General features: G+C 36.3%; 2 protein-coding genes across 2 annotated transcripts; one reads left to right on the plus strand and one right to left on the minus strand.

The window, feature by feature from the left end:
• The first annotated feature begins 1,226 nt into the window (after nucleotides 1-1,226).
• Nucleotides 1,227-4,020, plus strand: fbp (fructose-1,6-bisphosphatase). The gene is made up of 6 exons (XM_077430241.1): nucleotides 1,227-1,853; nucleotides 2,376-2,520; nucleotides 2,603-2,709; nucleotides 2,783-3,003; nucleotides 3,092-3,270; nucleotides 3,348-4,020. The coding sequence occupies exons 1-6, from the start codon at nucleotides 1,678-1,680 to the stop codon at nucleotides 3,534-3,536; spliced, it is 1,017 nt and encodes a 338-aa protein (XP_077286367.1). The 5' UTR covers nucleotides 1,227-1,677; the 3' UTR covers nucleotides 3,537-4,020.
• On the minus strand, nucleotides 3,529-18,002 carry Cbp80 (Nuclear cap-binding protein subunit 1). The gene is made up of 9 exons (XM_077430239.1): nucleotides 17,755-18,002; nucleotides 15,147-16,347; nucleotides 14,935-15,072; nucleotides 14,753-14,856; nucleotides 5,115-5,368; nucleotides 4,795-5,038; nucleotides 4,589-4,719; nucleotides 4,324-4,512; nucleotides 3,529-4,254 (listed from the first exon to the last, which is right to left on the minus strand). The coding sequence occupies exons 1-9, from the start codon at nucleotides 17,792-17,794 to the stop codon at nucleotides 4,141-4,143; spliced, it is 2,415 nt and encodes an 804-aa protein (XP_077286365.1). The 5' UTR covers nucleotides 17,795-18,002; the 3' UTR covers nucleotides 3,529-4,140.
• Between the last annotated feature and the right edge of the window lie 1,823 nt (nucleotides 18,003-19,825).

Genomic DNA, 19,825 nt, shown 5'->3' on the forward strand with positions numbered 1-19,825 from the left:
TTCAAATGGACACTTATATGTGGTGGATGCTGGATAAATGGACACTCATATGCGGTTCAGCTTGTTCTTTTCAGTCAACGAATATGGCTAAGATTAAGAATAGTTTAAGATGGCACCCACTTATCGAGCTTGGAAGTAAATCCAAACTTTTTTTAAATGGCGAAATTCTGTCGAATTATCAATGTTCAACTTCTCGGCAATTTCCTCAGTGGTAATCATTATTATTTTTTTTTCTACAAAGGTATTCATAATGTCATCAATGGCGAATGGTCGTCCAGAGCGGAGTTGATCTTTCATATTATAGTCACCATTTCGAAATCTGTTGAACCACTTCTTAACTGTCCGGAGAGTAATATTTGGAATAGATTGCACGCAGTTCCATCGATCATTTGAAACTGGCTTAGGGGGAAAACAGACTGATTAGTATGGGATGTCACGTCTTTCTTTTTTGCTTCAGCTTCCCCCTATGACCGTAAACAATGGGTGTTCCCCAGTGGTGTAGTGCTAAATTTTTAGGTGCCGGTACGCTCGATTTTGCACTTTTTTGCATTATGCAAGAAATGCATCGAGTGTATCCTCAAAGCAATCTTCGAGAGATGAATGTATCCTTCAGTTCATGACACTAAGCCGTTTGTTTGTTTGTTCGTCGCAGCCCCCAAGAACGCTACCTACCTTCATGTACCGATAGCACAATTAAACATTCTCCCTAGACAATGGTTTGAGCCGACATAAGCGAAAAAAAGGTCCAGGGCCCATTTATTTCGTTAATGGGTCCATGAATGGGGACCAATATTTAAATGTGATAAAGACACATCTGGTGCCTCACATAAAGCCTGGTGGTATCCTTGACCCTGACAGCATTTTTATGCATGACAGCGCCCTTTTCATTGAGCTTGGGCGAAATATATTGAAAAAGTGGTAAAACTTCGAAAAAATTAAAGTTTTATACTATGATATTTTGATTTTTGAAATTTTTTTGCCGGGTCGCGTACCGGTGCCGATAAAAGGTGGCGGGGCGCCATACCGGCGCGTACCGGCTATTCTAAAACCCTGGTGTTCCCCAAACTGAAATCGGGTGTACTTGCACGTGCAGAATGCATATGCTTGGGAGGTCGCACGTGTATGCATATCCATATGCAACCGACAAGTTTCTCCTACATTTCTTCAAAATGGTATGGGGGATGAACGAATGAGACGACTGGCATGTTGATGCACGTGTCTTATTTATGACAGCTAAAGGCAGAGTGAGTAGCCGCTCTCCGAACCCAGCCGAGTTGGTCCCCACTCGCAGGAAGGTAACCAAACTCGACCATGTCGTATAGCGAGCCGCCACAATGGGATTTATCGTTATCGATCGCTGTCAAGCAAGGCTAAAATATCACTGAAAACACTCCAGGGGGTGATTTTTGGGTCTGTGTACCACGTATATAGGTTAGGGGTGCTGCGTTTTTTTTGCATGTTTTTAAGTGTCTAAAAAAAACACGTCCCACATCCCACTCAAGAGTGTTTTCGCCCTTAATCTGCTTCGTTACTAACATCGTATACAGCAGTATACGTATCAATATGGTTGACAATCGCTGCCAAACACGAATTTTCCCACTGGGCAAATTTCAATGTCAGTTGACTGGTGGGTTTTGATTGATCTGGTCGTCTGGTCGTCTGCTCGTCCGCTTCAAAATGAGTCAAAGCGGCCAACTTTTTGATTCGAACTGCATGACGTTGACGAGATTCGTGTTGGCGAGTCAAAGACAGGTCCCAGGAGCCACCGGAGACCTCAGTCAACTCCTCAGCTCCATCCAGACAGCCGTCAAAGCCATACAAACTGCAGTCAGAAAGGCTGGCATTGCTAAACTGTTAGTTCAATATGTACATAATATTTTATTGTACCTATGTTCGTTCATGAAAAAATTCATATTTCGTATTATTGAGGCAGATTCCATACATTATTGTAATTTTATCTAAAAATAGCTTTATCAGAGATTAAGATATTAATCATGCATGCAGACTTTTATTGAAAACGTTTCAACTATTTAAATGTGTATTTAATAAATTATTGTATCTATGTATGTATGCTTACAATGCAAAATGAAAATGTGACTTTTTTCAAAGAGAAAGGATATCATACCATTCTTGAAATACTGGTTTTTTTTTTATTATATATGTATATGTATACACGGAAGTGTATTGAAATTTACAGCAATACAAATTTGCTGGATTTAGTTTTACTTTATTATACCTGATAAAATGAGCGTGCGTATTGTACATCACACATGGAAATGATTTTTACAATATTTGGACGTAGCTCAAATAAGGTCATCATATTTGAATGTCAGATAAGAAAATTACACTGTTACTAACGACTTTTATCTTTTCAGTCATGGAATTTCTGGTGAAACTAATATCCAGGGAGAGGAAGTAAAAAAATTAGATATCCTATCTAATGAGTTGTTTATTAACATGTTGAAATCGTCTTTTACGACATGCTTATTAGTATCTGAAGAAAATGATAACGTGATTGAGGTGAATCATCAACGACTTACTACAAACATACAAAATGAAAACAATCCGATATATTACAAAGTATTTTTATTTTAAATTGCAGGTCGAAACTGAAAAGCAGGGAAAATATATCGTATGTTTTGATCCATTAGATGGCTCTTCCAATATTGACTGTTTGGTATCAATCGGATCAATATTCGGTATTTGGAAGTAAGTGGCAGGTATTTTAATAAATTAGTTTAAATTTTCATTGACATATTTTAATAATGTTATTAAATCGCAGAAAAACTTCTAATGGTACACCACAGTCATCTGATGTATTGAAACCTGGTAAAGAACTTGTTGCTGCTGGGTATGCATTATATGGTTCAGCCACAATGATGGTTTTATCATTAGGCAAAGGAGTCAATGGATTCATGTATGATCCGTCTATCGGCGAATTTATACTGACTGATCCAAATATGACGATACCCCAACGCGGAAAAATATATTCAATCAATGAAGGTAAATAATCGAATAATTTTTTAAATAAAACATCTGAATATAGATTAAATTGGGTTTGAAATATTAATCAATGTTTTATATTATATAGGTTATTCTCATCTTTGGGATCCAGCTATAACAGAATATGTTCGGTTGAAAAAAGATCCGAATGCAGGTAAACCTTACGGTGCTCGTTATGTTGGATCTATGGTAGCTGACGTCCACAGAACAATAAAATACGGAGGAATATTCATGTATCCAGCCACAAGTGCCTCTCCCAAGGGAAAGGTGACATGCATACCTGTTATTTCATAGATTACTTTAAATTTCATCTTGATTCATATTGGAATTTGTTTAAATTTCAGCTACGATTGCTTTACGAATGCATCCCCATGGCTTATTTGGTGTCACAAGCCGGTGGAATGGCCACAAATGGCAAAATTCCTATCTTAGACATAATGCCGGAGAACATACATCAACGAGCGCCAATATTTTTGGGTTCTAAAGACGATGTTGGGGATATCATGAAAATTATTGAAAAACATTCTAAATAATACTGATGTTTATTTCATTCTTGTCCAATGTTGTTATATAATATATCGAATAATTCTTGAACATTTTTATCATTAATAAATAAGGCATCAATATTTTTACATTGATTTATGATTAATTTTAATCATTATTACTACTGCCAAATTTAATTTCCTGCAAGTGCACAGTAATCGAGCATTTTTTTTTATACGTGATTTCACAGATAGTAAAACTGAAATAATTTCTATAGTGAAGATTGACACAATACAAAAGTGCGCCTTTATAAAATAAAACGGAATAAAATATAAAAGTTTATTAAAATAGAATGATTATACATATTTTCAAATGTATATATTATACTATTTACATATGCAATTCGAGCGAATTATAAACATCTGCAATACTATAATCAACTTACATGGGACATAAAGTGTGATTCTTACTAGGTCAACTATTCAAAAGCTGAATTAAAACGTGAATAATGTTATAATATAAAGTCAAATTTAGAAAGAAAAAGAAAACTGGTGACTGGCATTTTACATATAAACATTTTTTGTATATGTCAGTTGACTTATTTCAATCGAAGAAATTCAAAAACATGAAAATAATTCAAAACACCAATACATTTTACGATCTCAACGATACAAATTGATGGAAAACGTCCAAAATATGAGGATCCAAATCTTGAGTAAACAACAGAGTCTCCAATGTGCTGCTGTACTTCTGCACTTGTTCATGATGCTAAAATATAATAAGAAAACGTTAAATTGGAAATCTCCTTGAATAACACAATTTAATAATTAAACTTACTGTTAGAAACACTTGCTGTAGTCTTCCAATTGTCCATTTATACCAGTAAGAGCCATAATCAAGTCCATCAGTATCACAGCGTACTAAATGCTCCGACAATATCATTATAAATCTTTGGAAAATAATTAAAAACAGTCGTTTCTGATCCACGTGGGCACCTTCTAACCGCTCTTCCATTCTTTCAACCATCTGGAATATAAGTTGTACATTCAAAAAACTATTTTTAAAACAATATAACAGACAAAATAAAATCTCTAATTCATACTTCTTCGGTGGGTTTGTCTGAATCGACTTTTTTCCTTTTGTTATCGCCATGTTGACTTGAATCATCATCAGACTCACTGCTAGAAGACTCTGCTCTAGCTAATTTTTCACGAGCATCCAATAGTTCCGTGTCTATGAGAAATTGAATATTTAGAATTTTTGTATATATAAATATATTCAAATACATCAATCTTAATAAATACTCACTCAATTTGCCAACATGTTTGTTCATTTTCTTGATTGTAAGATGAAGTACTTCCCAAATATACAACTTGGTAAACTCCCCAGTCATTTCTTTGGAGAAGATCCATGTTGCTACAGCCGAGCATTCAACTATTTGAGTTTTCAACATTTTATCAACTAATACAACCATCATTTGTTGATGGGTGCCCCACAATTCGAACATATTACGTAATATGCATATTTGAGCTTCTTCAGATTCAGCCAAAATCTATGATTTTTAATAGTTTAATATTATATTTTCTATTAGAATAAATTATATTTGAAAAATATTGCAACAATCGAACCTTGAATACGTAATGAAATTTAGAGATAGCTGAAAAGCTATGCGAGAAACTTTTAGAACCGAGATTTAGTAGAGTTTGCACGAACACGTCAATCTTGAGCGGATTGTATGGAGTATCAGTAGATGGTTGATCTCCGTCGATTTCGGCACGGGGATTGGGCAATTCCCGTAAAACATTTAGTACTTCTTCAGAAGAGCAACGTTGACGAACCGCTCCCACGAGTAAATGTGCCGCGCGCGTACCTGGCAAAGATGCTGCAAAAAAACAAACAATGTACGATATTATTTTAGGTAATATGATTAAGTCAGTTACTGTTGGTTATGTGATATTATTGGTTAAGACATATGAGCAACCATCCGAAGAACAATGAATAAAAGCGTTAAAATCTCGAAAACAATAACGGAACAACACCGAACGAGAAACAATCGAAATACAATAGATGTTCACGGTAGACGAATTCCACAATTGTCCATTTTGGTGTGATTTTATATTTCCCTCATTTCACCTTTGTTTTCACTCGGTTCAATCCAGTCACTTTACTTTCACATTACCAATTTCCCACCGTCTGGAGTGGATGGCAACCATATTTCGTTTGAAAATTACTACACACTGAAACGATTTTTTGTTTTACATACCTCCGAGTGATTACTTTTAGCAATAATGTAAAATAAAATATCAGACAAACAAAATTATAGAGGACAACTACAATATCCTATCTCATCCTATACTAATGAACCAAATGATGTAGAAATAGGTTGACAACTATCAATTGCAAAGCTTTTATGCATGAATATGAAGAATATTATGTATATTATAACATAACATTCCTTGATACAACAGTCACATTTACAATTGCTTAACCTTTCCACCGCGTACGACTACTATACATGTCTTAGCGAACATGCCCTCAGCGCGTGAGACACGCATAGATGTCTTGGAAGTTCCAACCTGTATAAGAGCCGTCTATTGTGTTAAAATTTTATAACTTGGTTGAAAATATTACTAAATGTATACTTTACCAAATTCAATAGATGCCAGTAGTCAAAAAAAATTCAATATAGGCTAAAATAATTAAAAAAATATTACAATCTATATTTATAGTCGAAAACGCGATAGCAAAATCCGTAAAAAAGCAGCCGCGTACAGGGCATGTTCGCTAAATTTGGTGACGCGGGCAAAGGGTTAATGGACAAAAAGTTTGGTTGATTTATTGCCCAGAATTAAATGAATAAAGTTTGGTTTTCCCAAAAATGATATGCATTTTTTTTTTAGAATTGTCAAAATGACTGATAGTTATTATTTGAATTACTATTATTATTAGCCATCAAAAATAATAAATGTAAATTTATTAAAAAGGGCACCACATGTCTGAAATTATTGTTGTCATTGTTTTTATTATATGTACATATATACATGGGTGCACGGGATCGAATGTGAAAATCGAAAGATCTTAAGTCGAAAGATCAAAAAAAGGGTGCATGGTAAACGGTACATACTCACTTAATTTGCACGAGCAGGATACAACAGGAACAAGAGGAACAGGCTTTTCCTCCCGTATTCTGCGCGCGCACATTAATAAGACCATCTATAAAATAGCCTCTTTTTTACACCCACGAAAAGAGTCCAGCGTGCTTATTTAATGGTCGATTTAAAAAAAAGTACGCGCACAGTTGCATAGAAAATATCTTTCTCATTCCGATGATGAAATTTTTTTTAAAATTGGTCCATTTTCGGAGGAGAAAATTGGAGAATACGAAACCTCGATTTTGTCGATTTAAAATACGTATTATCTGGTCGAAGTGCAACTGTCGCATTCACTCAATATATATATATATTGTCGCATTCATTCAATATATACATATATCGAAGAAAGGAACGGCAACAAAATTGAGGTTTCGGGTGTACAGCCCTCTTAAATGTCGTTTTGACATTTTTTTTGTAATTTATTTTACAGCCGTGCCAAAAATATTACCCCAATTGAATATCATGCCATTTTTAATTAAATAAATGAGTGTGCATTTACTTAATCTGTGACAAAATAGTTTCCGACAATTACCGATAAAGAAATTGGGGAGATTTACCGGTAAAGCGGAAGTGCACTCCCTAAACCAGAGATATCTTGCAACCGTCGAGAGCAGAAGCATGTCTAAGCGACACAAATCAAACAGTGTATATTTCACAAACGATCACATCGAGTTAAACACTCCATTGTTAGACGACATGTCCTCCCGGAGACACATTTGAGCATCATCATTGATACTATCACTCAGCGTGAAATTCGGTCCGTTCAGAACGCGAAACAATGGCGACGTTCGTTTCGCGCGTTTGCTGCTCACGTGCTCGGAACAAAAGGGGTGTCACTAAATCGTGGCAATTTCGCAAACGCGAATCGGTTCGATGATCACCGTCGAAGAAGACACCCAGCCTTAAAGTGTCTTCGTTTGCATTTTCGGTTCGCAAATCGAGGTCGTTTTCAAACATAAAAGACGAGTGTCGAAAGCGACCTCGGAACCTTTGTTTATGCGATTAATTAGCGGTATGTGATAATTGAGGCGGCACTTCGATCTAGATGGAATATGTACGTTATAAAACAGAATAATGAGTGTAGTAGGGTCGCGTGCCATACCGAAGTACTGAAATGTGTACAAATGGACAATAGGCAGTGAGACCGAAGTGTAGCGTTGCGCAAATGTTAAATATCAGCAGTGGGTAGTAGAAAGTGGTCACTATCTTCGAGGATCTCTTCCGCAACGGGCAATCAGGATGCTACCAGTTGGATACGGCTGTGACACCATACAATGGTGGATGCTTCGTGGTGCGTGCTACTATTGTGAAAATGGACATTTCCCACGCTCGCTATCGTGTGTACCCCATGTACATTACGTGTTTGTGTAAATATTTTCAATGGTGAAACTGAGAGGTTCACTTTTCCAAAACTATGATTTCTTGTATGCATACATGAAATCGATGAAAATGGGTTAGAATTTGGTCAAACAGTCCCTCCTAATACCGTATTAACACGATATGAGTAAGCAGGGGCGGGGCGGCGCGTCCTAAGGAGTGCTGGGGCAGTCAAAATTAATAAATTGATACAGTAAGTCCTCGACTTACGCGAATTCGTACTTACGCGGTTGAGAATTTAAAAAAAAAATCCGCCGATTTCCGCCGTTATTGGCACGTGCAGTTGACACATAGGGACAAAAATATATTTATCACTAAGGGCGGTTTCAGACTAGCGTTTTTTTCTGCGCGTATACGGTCGTTTCGGCATACGCGCTTACAAGCGCGCTTCAAAAAACCGGACGCGCGTACACGGGCTTATTCCGGCGTTTTCGATCGAACCGGTAGTGGTGATTTAGTATCAACATGGATAATACGAGCTTATAAGCGCGTCTACGCTCGTACGAGTTGCGCGTATGAAAAACGATGCGCCTATACGCGCCTACATGCACTTCAAAAAACGAGATTATACGCGCGTATAAAACGCTAGTCTGAAACCGCCCTAAATAGCCATGGCAACGCGACCATTTCCACTTTTATGTACTTGATCCTCAAGTTCACCATGATCAGTAAAATTTCAGCAATGTCGGTTACCAAATAAATGTTACTTTCATGAAGATTTATACACTTACTCTTATTTTTCTCAATTGTCCCTTGATACAAAAATATTAATACACACATACATACAGTTCACACATCAAATATATCGAATTAAATTCGCCGATCTCTTGTTCTTCAGGTAATTATCATAGTTATCTTTGGGTGAGAAAGGATCTTTTTTTTGGCCCAATTTTTGGAACTAGTTAACTCCCAATAAAATTGTCGGACCTAGTAGCTTGGACGAGTGACTCGTAAATGTGGTTGACACGTAATCGCCAATTTGACAATTTTAAAATGATGGATATGGTACTGCAAGGTATAAAAGCGGTAGCGTACATGTTGAAATAATTCATCAAACTCTCCCAAAATTAATTTAAAGGTGTGATGAATTGGGTGTGTGTAATCATTTTCTTCGTGAGTTTTAGCAGGAAGATAAAGATACACACAAGATTAACACACTGCTCCACAAACCGTATTGTCTCTAGACTATTTTTTCTGATATATTATACAAAAAAAAAAAAAAACGCTGGTCCCCCAAATATGCACTGCAGTGGCTTTTCGCGAATCACTGATATCAATTACTGTCAAACCTATGTCAATACAAGGATAAAGTATCACCGAAATCACCTCAGCGGGCGAGTTTTGCCAAGGATCACGATAGTATAGGTTAGGCGTGCTACTGTTTTTTTTGCATGTTCAAAACTATCCTAAAAAAAACCACGTGCCGCGTGCCACTGTGTATCTGCGCCCTAAGACACCCACATATGTATGTAGATAAGAATACAAAAGTTTTTATTAGCTTCACTTGGATAGTTAGATTAAATTCCTGAATGTCCGAAATTTGTTTGGCGATAAGATGTATTAGAATAAACCACATATGAGCGTGAATGGGGTACATTTGCATCGAAACTGAAAGTAAAGCTCGCGCGGGGAAATGCTAAGGAAAAACTGCTCGTCAACGCATTCGTTCTCGGTTCGTATTCGGGAGTAGACAACATTCAAATATTAGTAACGACTTGTTTACTAATATAGTAAACAGTAAAAACAGCCAATATCGAACGTGATGACAGTATTAGTCTTGGACAATCATATACTATGAGCAAACGAGAAAAATGTTATGAAAACAAAAAAGTGATCAAATCGTGAAAATGGAACAATCGATTGCTATGTTTAAATTCGTCATATTTATGCTAGTAAGTATTTTTAACCATTTTTCACACATTTAAAAGAACATGCATTACTTTAACGTACATACAATGTACATATATTTTATATATTATTAATGGTTCCTGTTAAAAACTGGAAATTCACGCCAAGTAAAAAGTTGTATCAGTTATTCCACCATGTAACGTAATATAACTTAATTTGTTTATATGGGTCGGTCTTTTGTTTGTTTCGGTCAGGTTTCAAGAATAAATATATATGTTACAGTTGAAGTGTATGTATTTTCAGTTGAAATATATTCCAACTGGCGTTTTACGGCCATTCATATTCGAATACAATTAAAGTAGTACAAGCGCAAATACACTTTCAACAATGTGCGCCAGTCGTAATATAACAGTTGAGTTTTGACAATTCTGATGTTTTTACGAATGCTTTAGAATTAAATATTTGCTGGATATTACTAATAAAGGTAATGAATGAGTACCGTATTACGATAACTCTATGAATGTGTTCAAAACAAAAATGTGACGTTTTCAAGAAAACCTAACCTCTCCATCTTACCTGGCACCAACTTATAGTTGAACTGTATTTTCAGTTGTGATATATTTTGACCAGTTGGAATGTAATTCGCCATATGAATCAACTTACGTGGATTAGACGAAATATATTCCAAGTAGTCAAAATATATTATAACTGAAAATACACTTCAACTGTAATGGTAGTTGATACCAGGTTAGATGGAATATATTCCAATTAGTCAAAATACATTACAACTGGAAGATACACTTCAACTGTAACATAAATATATATGTAGCGCTAGTGTCGCCATACATTTCCTAACCTTTGCGCCTTTGGAGAAAGAAAATGTTTGCCGTTTTTCTTGATATTCTAGTGAATCTATAGCAGTATTTTTAATACATCCAGTTGAATCTTATATGAATACATTGACTTTTGCTATAGTGCATTTTTATAGTAGACTTTTCGTAAGTATACGATGTCTTGTGTAAAATGTTTAGTGTTGAGACGATTCATCATAAAAAGTGCCATAAAGCGATGATGACAGTATCGTGTGCTGAAGCGTTTCAGACATAAGGGAGGACAAGCCATTATGGAGCGGTAACATGCGTTTCGACATGGTATTAATTTAGATCACACGATAGGAAGCTCGTTAATGGGCGAGCGCTTTCGCTTTTGCATAGAAAACGAGCCAAGGTTGGAAATTGTGCAACGCGAGCAGCAAACTTAATAATAATAAATAATTATTTCGCAAAATGCCGGGAAACACCTTCTGATATAATGCCCATTCAATTTATGAATATTCGTGCGATGTATAATAATAATAATCTCACGACCATTATTTGCCGTCGAGTCAATCAACCAAGAAACAATAACAAAACCGATCAAACCAACGACATCAAAAAGTTCATTGTTGAATTTGAACAATGCGTTTTTCATTTTTCAGATATCAATTGATACGTGCCAGGCCATCACGCGGTACAGTAGCTCGAGGCCTCACTTGGAAGAAGACTGGCGCATCAGTTACATCACACCTGAGCATGAAGTCCAACAGTACGGTGGGACATTCAGGGACGGTCGCAGTGCCAACGAATACCCAGCACCCCAACTTCCATGGGAAGAAGCTTTGCGTCACAGTGTGTATTTGACACTAGTCCGTGAAAAGATAGACCAACTATTAACGAAAACCGGTGGTTATACCCACAACACTGAAACGCAAGAAGAAGACGACATAAACCAGTGGCAGAATATAAGAAGAGCGCCATTTAGGGCGAACAGCAAAGAGCGGGGTCCTATTTTCGGAGATATAGCAATAATTTCCAGAGGTAAACTTATCGAAAGTCGAGAAGGGCTTTTGTTCGTCGAAGACGAAGATGTGAGGGATTGTATAGAATGTCATTTATACAGTGCGAGATCGAATGAATTACAAGCTGAAAAGACTCTTGGGAGGGTTTGCCGAGGCTCAAACTGTGCAAACAAAAATATAAGAGCTCTGTGGACAGTTAGAAGAATAAGACATAGAAACTACAACGATAATGAATCGCCGTTTAGATATGAACTGATGTTTTCGATAGCGGCAGCTAAATTAGGAAGCAGTAGTAATTTGAATTACAATTCACCATCACAAACCTTTACAATTTCCGAAATAGACAAACCGACTACTAGACCGGAGAGATACGAGAGGAAAAAGTATATTCCAGTGGTGGATAAATCATCGGCAGAAACGGAAGAATATAACAAAAAACACTATGTAACATACGAGAGTCAAAAACCGTTCATTTATAGCGATGAACATGTTGGAACTCCACATCAATTAAGTAACCCTCACAAAGCAAGCGACACGCGCACAGAACGGACGTACTGGGTACACAGAAATATTGATCACCGACATCAACCGAAATCAAATCACAAGATTCACTTTCCCGATAGCTATGAGAAAATTTTAAATCCTCCTTTGAATACCGGTGAAATATATTTGGAACAAAACCACAAGTCGCAACAAGCTTACTTTGGTAACAATGATTTTATTCAACAGAATGTAAAGAATCGTGGAAATAAAAAATACGAAAGTAATGACAAAGTATATACAGAAACAGACACTGAACAGATTCAAAGTTACGAAAAAAACCAAAAATTACCAACAATAACGCATTTACACCATCATTATTATTTGGACGACAAAGGAATACCAATACTAAAGTTTCCAAGTGAAAATAAGCATAATCACGAAACCCATTCTTCAAAATTGGATAAAAACTTTGTGCCAAAAATCATAAAAATTCCTACAAATATACAGAGTCAAGCTACGCCTCCGCAAACAAATGTATATGAATCAAATGGTAGCAATTTAAGTCCAATCACTTCAAATATATATCCAAATCCAGCAACAGTAGCAATTTTTATACCGGAATTAGAGCCAAGAGAACGTGGAAATATTACACAAAGTACCAAGTTTACAACAAATTCAAACTATTTAACCATGACAGCTAGACCAACTACCCTGCAAATGACGTTATTGAGCAGCAAGATGAATAGAGTAAGGCCAACTAAGCCATTCAGACCGAGTCCAGAAGAAATAAAAATAAGATTTTCTGAAACAGATCCCCTCTATCCACCGACTACGAGTACTCCTTTGTCATACATAACCGAATCTCAGATTGACACAACGTATTTACAATCTACACAAAATCAGAATACAAATGAAATACTACAATTTTCATCCACACAACTTCCAATCGAATTGGAAACATTTAAATATACTATGGGTACCGTTTCCGAGAGCACTCCATACGAAAGTGTAGAAACCTCGCGTTTCACTGAAAATACACAATCCCAAATCGAGAACAGTTCTACAAATGAGCAAGAAATTCATGCGGAGACAACAACAACAGAAAAAATTCTAATTGTACTGCCCGATGAAAGTTTCACCACAAGAAGATCAGTAACCAGACATTCCAATACAGCATCCAATACTAAAGAACATGAAAACCATTCAACGAGAGCAATGGAACGAAAAAGGATCGAGAGGCCAACTAGAAAACCACTAATAAGAAGAGTCAAATTACAAAAAAATTTTAGTGAATTAATAAACGCACAACTGCCACCCCCAGATAAAGCATCTGGAACAACATTGCCATACACAACTACTCCTGTGACGCAACCATCATTAGAAAATAACTTCAAACCGGAAGACACAAGTAAACATGAAATTTCAACAAACACACAAAATGTTGTAAATGGTGACAGGCATATTGCAGTTCGGAACAGGACGAATTTCGTACCACGGAATCCTCGAGCAAAATATCAACGAAAAACAAGTAACTGGACTATCAGAAAATCTAAGCCCAGAGTAAACATACACCAAAGGGAAACTACTACAAAAGAAACAACTTCGATTAAAAATGTTGATAATGAAGAGGATAGTGTTGCGAATACGAACAATATCCAAACCACAATTCACTTACAAGAAGATACAACAAAACCGATCACAACTTTCGTTACTGATAATGATGAAGAAATTATTGGAAAAGTTATGAATGCGACTGAATTGAATGAAAGTCTGATGGATAACAATTCAACAAATATATTTGTGAGTGAAATATTTGAAAAGACAACAGCCTTTGAAGATAGTCAGACTGAAAGCACAATGTTAATTCCCACTGACAATAACGATGATAATGAAACCACCGCATCAACGATGAATGATTTAAATAAGGAGACTACATATTTAACATCGTCCAGTTATAACACTAGCAATACCGCATTCGAAGATGTGTTTACACCGTTAACTAAAAAAAGTATAGTGACATCGATTAGTTTAAAATTAGGAAACAAAACTAGACCTTACATTTCTTCTACACGTTCACCAAAAAATAAAAATAAAAATAAAGAAAAATCGCCAGATGATGATAAAATAACAGCAAAGGATCTTCTGAAAGACTTCGATTTAAAAAATGCCAAGATCGCGACAATTTCAGAAATTAGTTCAGGCAAATCCGACTTTACAATATATCGAGCCGAAGAAACGTCCCAAGATCAAAATTTACAAAATCAAAATTTTGATAACATAACAGAGCATATAATAAATCATGCAAAATTTGTAAATGTAGTGACATTGAATACAACAACATGAGTATGTATGTAATTATTTAATAGTGATATTAAACAGTGTAAATAAATAAGCGAAGTGAAGTATACATAGAAGAGCCTTGTAAAAAAGACGAATATAAGTGGACAGATGTAATTATTAGTCATATGGAATGGGACATGTACCATAGAAGATATGTAATATAAGTGTAAAAGGATAGCATATGTTTATCGAAAAATAAAATCATGAAATTTATATGTATTAAAATTACCTGCTCCCTCCATTGTGTATTTGTATTTTGGCTCAGGTTTTTCAGGTATCAGTGCAGCATATGATTCCGGCATCATCTCTTTAATTCTTTGATGATAAGACAATCTACAAAAAAATAAGAGTGCATAAATAAATATTTCGTAGTTCATATGAAATTTAAACAAATTGAAATTAAAAAATTACCTCAAAGATTTCAGCAGAGTTTCTCTGATAAACTTTGGTCTAGGATGCTCAGGATTCAATTGCAAGCATGAATCCCAGTCTTCCCACGACCATCTAAATTGGAAGTTACTCAAATGGTAGGAAAACCAGTTCACAAATCTGCAGTAAAAATAAATAAATCAGCACTCAATTCAATCATAATAAATTAAATATGTAACTATGTATGTAAATACCTATCAAAACAGGACGTATTCATAGAATCTATTCTCATGAAAAGTATTTCAGTCGCCTGTGCCAATACTTGAGGCATAGTAGAAGGTTGCAACTTGCAGAGTTCGATAAGAATAGAACCATAACATACTTCCAAATATCGAGGCACCGGCATGTGGAAAAGCTCGGCAAATATCATCTCCACAATGCAATAATCAAGAGGAATTTTCGACTTGAAAGGAAAATATAACAAATGAGCTGCGCACTCCTTTCTCTCCATGTGATACATTTCCACAATCGAATGCAAATGTTCTTCAATTAAAAAGCGTTCAATGGAATGGGCTCCGGGTAAAACTGGCCCTTCAGGACAATCGGTATAATCGAACATTCTAAAAACAACCCATGGCATAGGATATACAAAGCTGTCTTGATGTGGAGGCGGAATTATAGTCGGTAAGTTGTGTTGTAAAGCCTCGCACAGAACCGAGTCGAATGCTAAATAAGGCCGAGGAATATGTTTCTCTGCCCAATTGTCCGACTTGAGCTTTTTTATTTGGGCCCAAAGACAATCGAGATATTCCTCTTGAGGATGAGGCGCGTCCACAGACCACACCCTCAGAGCGTTGTGGTGTTTTTTGCTCCGCTTATTCAAGAACACTTCAATACTGACGAGAAGGTGCTCCAATTGGGCTTCCTTTTTCTCATACAACTCTCGACCGACCCATGGAAGGGTGCAAAGAACGGCAAAGACATACCAGTCTTTTCTGACTTGCGGCACGCTATCTTCGTTGGAAACGTCAACCAAGTTTTCCAACAGCGTTAACAAAGACGACGCGGCCAACACGTGACAGTTGACCAAGTCGGCAATGAAACGCAATGAATATCGAGCAATATCCCATTTGCAACTTTTGAGATTTTCTTTGAACGTCTTTACGATGTAATCAACGAATTCACCGCCAAAGTTGAAATTTTTGGCGTTCAATAATCCAACCAAAGTGGCGTAAATGGTGCATTTTTCTGGCATCCGTATCGCGCATTCTGTCAATATTCTCAATATCTTAACTCTGAAAGTGCTGAGATCAGCTTCTAGCACACTAGCTAAACCTTCGAGATTCGATTCCAAACTAGAAGTACTCTTCTCACCGACTCTGTGTATGAGCGATTCGAGGCGATCTTCTATTTCTTGATTTTCAGATACTTTGCGTCTCTTCCTATGAAGACGATCTATAAAAAAAAAAAAAAAATTATTTATCAAATGATATTAATATTGCATGGACACATCATTGATTGAAATATAATTGAATACAACTATTGATATACATAAAGTGAATTTCCTATTTTGTTTTTATTTTAACAAAGACTATTGCATAAGGCTCACATATATACATACGTTACAGTAGAAGTGTATCTCCCAGTTGTAATATATTTTTACTTGGAATATATATCGTCTAATCTGGTACTGACTACCATTATCGTAATACGGTACTCGTCTAATCTGGTACTGACTACCATTATCGTAATACGGTACTCATTACCTTTATTCGTAATACATAGGTAGCAAATATTAACGCATTATTGAATTCTAAAGCAACCGTAAAAACATCAGAGTTGTCAAAACTCAACTGTTATATTACAACTGGCGCACATTGTTGAAAGTGTATTTGCGCTTGTGCAGTTATAATTTACTAGTTGAATTGTATTCGAATAAGAATATATTAGGTGAATATATTACAAGCAGTGGTGGTGGATTAAGTAAATGGGGTCCTCAGACGCATTTGAAATTTGAGACCCTCACTTTAGTAAAAAATGCTATCATCATTTTTTACCATGCTTTTCAGTATATGTTTTTTCATTAGGAATTTACAAAACCATATTTTTTTAGACAGTAACATATACAAATTAAACTAAATATCCAATAGGTTTTTAACAAAATTAAGTGAATCTAGATAAAAAAGGCGATGAAATTAGTGACCCAGGTAAGATTTATAGCGAATGAGATGCAATTTGTAAATGATACGATATGTCGGTTAAGCCCAAGATATGGGACCACTGTTTGTCAGTGGCTGTTATTTGTGAGTGTCGTCAGTATTGCCAATGCAGAAGAAAACGGCTTAGTCGACATCTACCTATCCAATATTTAGAATTTTAAGCAATCATATTCAGTACACCTTATTAAAATAAAAATAAAAAATTACGACCGGTCGACGGATGACAGTGCGCAATAGGCCTAAGTGTCGGAGTGGAGCCACTGACAAGTAGCACTCCCGTATCTCGGGCTTAACCGATATTTCCATCCTCCCGTACATTTCTATATAATCTGACATTTCATCAGTCTCGGGAAAGTAATTAAGCTTTTGTATGACGACGTTGTAAAATATAAAATGTTCAATATGTATAGGCTATTTTGTTGATTCATCAGGGATGCTAGACAATTATCAGAAGGAAAATCTGGCCGACTTGTCAAAGCCCATGCTTGAAATTTTCCGATTATGATTTGACAGATATGATAATATTCGGATAGGTAAAATGAATTGTCGTAAAGTTCTATAGAATAAAATGAAAAAAAGAATCGCAGTGAGAACGAAATGTGTTCAGGATGGGGCTTCTTTGACAGCTTCTGGCCGTACTTACCATAGGTTTCGTCTTCATCGTGCGCACGTCGACGGTTCATGGCTCGTCAGCTGGTCAGCTGGTCAGCTGGTCAACTGGTCAGCTGGTCAGCTCGTCGTCAGCAGACGCAACTCGGCGAAAGGGCGAGCGAGGGGAGCGGGGAGCGGGCGAATAGCGATCGAAGAGTGAGACCGGCACGAGCGTCAGCGACAAGCGGCGAACGCCAAACGCGATGCAGGCGTGCAACCTCATCCACTTGCACTAAATCCACTCTTTTCTTGCCATTGCCGTTCGCCTCTCGCTCTTTATTACAGAAATGACAATAGCTCATGTTACATCCGGAATTTAAGTAAATAAGTAAGAGTCTCGATGCTCCTTGTTCACTACTAGCCAGCAGCATAGTTCGGTCAATTCTCTACTGGGAGCATATATTTCCGTCATTTTGGAATTAAAAAATTGTATTTAGTTCCCTTAAAGGTCTGTTCATACTTAACAGCACTGCACGGCTTCACATACTTAACAGCACTAGACGTCGCGGTCACGTCACGTTTACAGCAATTTGGCCGAGTGCAAGGCAAAATCGGCATACTTATACATTAGAGGCCATGACGATACGGCGCAATATTGCTTACTGTCCTTCTTTTCCATTTTTTGTCCTCCCGTCCTCCCTTACCTACTGTAAGTCCTCCTTTTTGCTAAACATTGGGCGGGACTGGCGGGAGGCGAAAAAGGGGGCAGGGCATGATGATTTAGTTTCATGCATTGAGTTCTTGAGCATCAGAGGTGTAGAGATTGACGATGTTAAGCTACACGATCAATTTTGTAACTTGATTTCATTTCTTAAATCAAAATCAGATGAAGATGAAGCATATTATGATTTGAAGTTGCACGAGCAGTGGACAATCTACTTCAAAAATGTTAAAAACATTGAATGTTTCTCAGAACTGCTCAAGATCTGCGAGTTTTATTTTTGTATAAGCGCACACTGATTAATACTCAGTGGAGCAAAGAGAGGAATAGACTAAGTGTGCAGTCAGTTAAATCTTTAATCCTTACTCAATACAACTTTAAAAACATGACATGTGAAGATTTTTATAATTATTTGTTAAAAAACCAAGAACTTCTTTCCAAAATTGGCAGATCAGCTAAATATGATTAAAATAAAGTAAAGTAATATAAAAAATTCGTTTAATTTCTGAATGTCCTCCTTTTTTACAGAAAATCTTCCTTTTTAGACCTATCTGCCCTCCTTTATCAAATTATTATCTGGCAACCCTATCCCAAATGACGTCCCTGATCGATTGAAAGAAAATTAATATTCGTATAATATTGTACATATTATTTATTATCAGTTATTAGTGAGTAAGAGCACTATCGAAGGCAAAAACGGTTTTCAGTGCACGGTTCTTTTTTTTCTAACTCTAGTTTAATTTCTAGTGGGCAAAGACTCTTCCCAGTTGCACACGCGTTATGCTGCGTATGGACCAAACCAACGACGATTTTGGTCCAACGTTTTAACTAGCAGGATAAAACCAGTAGCGTACAAAATATCGAAATAAAAATTAAATAAAAAAATTGAAATTAAATATCAAAATTAAGCTAACGAGCGAGATTGAGCTAAAATTAGATCATCGTTGATGTTTTGAATTACGACGATATGCATTACAACCAGAGAAATATTATAATTACGAGCGAAAAAAACCTTGTTATTGTTTCTTATAAGTCGTCACGATACACCAATGTGTTTCGCCGTCGATGAAATATTTAACAAAAAAAATGTCGGTGATTTGTCAAAGGGTTTTTTTTTTCTTTCGTCGAAATAAAATTAATAATCACACATTATCCGATAAATTTTACCTCTGAGATGGATTTAATTATTTGATTTATTTCGACGAGAGAAACAATTGAAGACATTATCCGATAAAATTTACCTCTGAAATGATTTAATTAATTGATTTATTTCGACGAGAGAAACAATTGAAGACTAAAAAAATTTCGTTTGATCAACCGACAACGTGTCGGGTTGGGACCATCACTCGGTCACCCATACTAACACATGATATATTCTCAGTAACTGCGCATTACGGGGAAG

Source organism: Arctopsyche grandis, chromosome 4 (assembly GCF_051622035.1).
Source record: "Arctopsyche grandis isolate Sample6627 chromosome 4, ASM5162203v2, whole genome shotgun sequence".
NCBI classification, from domain to species: domain Eukaryota; kingdom Metazoa; phylum Arthropoda; class Insecta; order Trichoptera; family Hydropsychidae; genus Arctopsyche; species Arctopsyche grandis.

Bases quoted from the DNA above. Each gene is read 5' to 3' on its own strand.
- Cbp80 (XM_077430239.1), bottom strand. From the start codon at position 17,794: ATGAACCGTCGACGTGCGCACGATGAAGACGAAACCTATG. The intron at 5,369-14,752 runs GTAATTTTAATA...GTTTTTTTGCAG, and splicing joins ATACACAATGGAGGGAGCAG to CATCTTTGCCAGGTACGCGC. The intron at 4,720-4,794 runs GTGAGTATTTAT...AATTTCTCATAG, and splicing joins CAAACATGTTGGCAAATTGA to ACACGGAACTATTGGATGCT.
- fbp (XM_077430241.1), top strand. From the start codon at position 1,678: ATGAGTCAAAGCGGCCAACTTTTTGATTCGAACTGCATGACGTTGACG. The intron at 2,521-2,602 runs GTGAATCATCAA...TTTAAATTGCAG, and splicing joins AAAATGATAACGTGATTGAG to GTCGAAACTGAAAAGCAGGG. The intron at 3,271-3,347 runs GTGACATGCATA...TTTAAATTTCAG, and splicing joins GTGCCTCTCCCAAGGGAAAG to CTACGATTGCTTTACGAATG.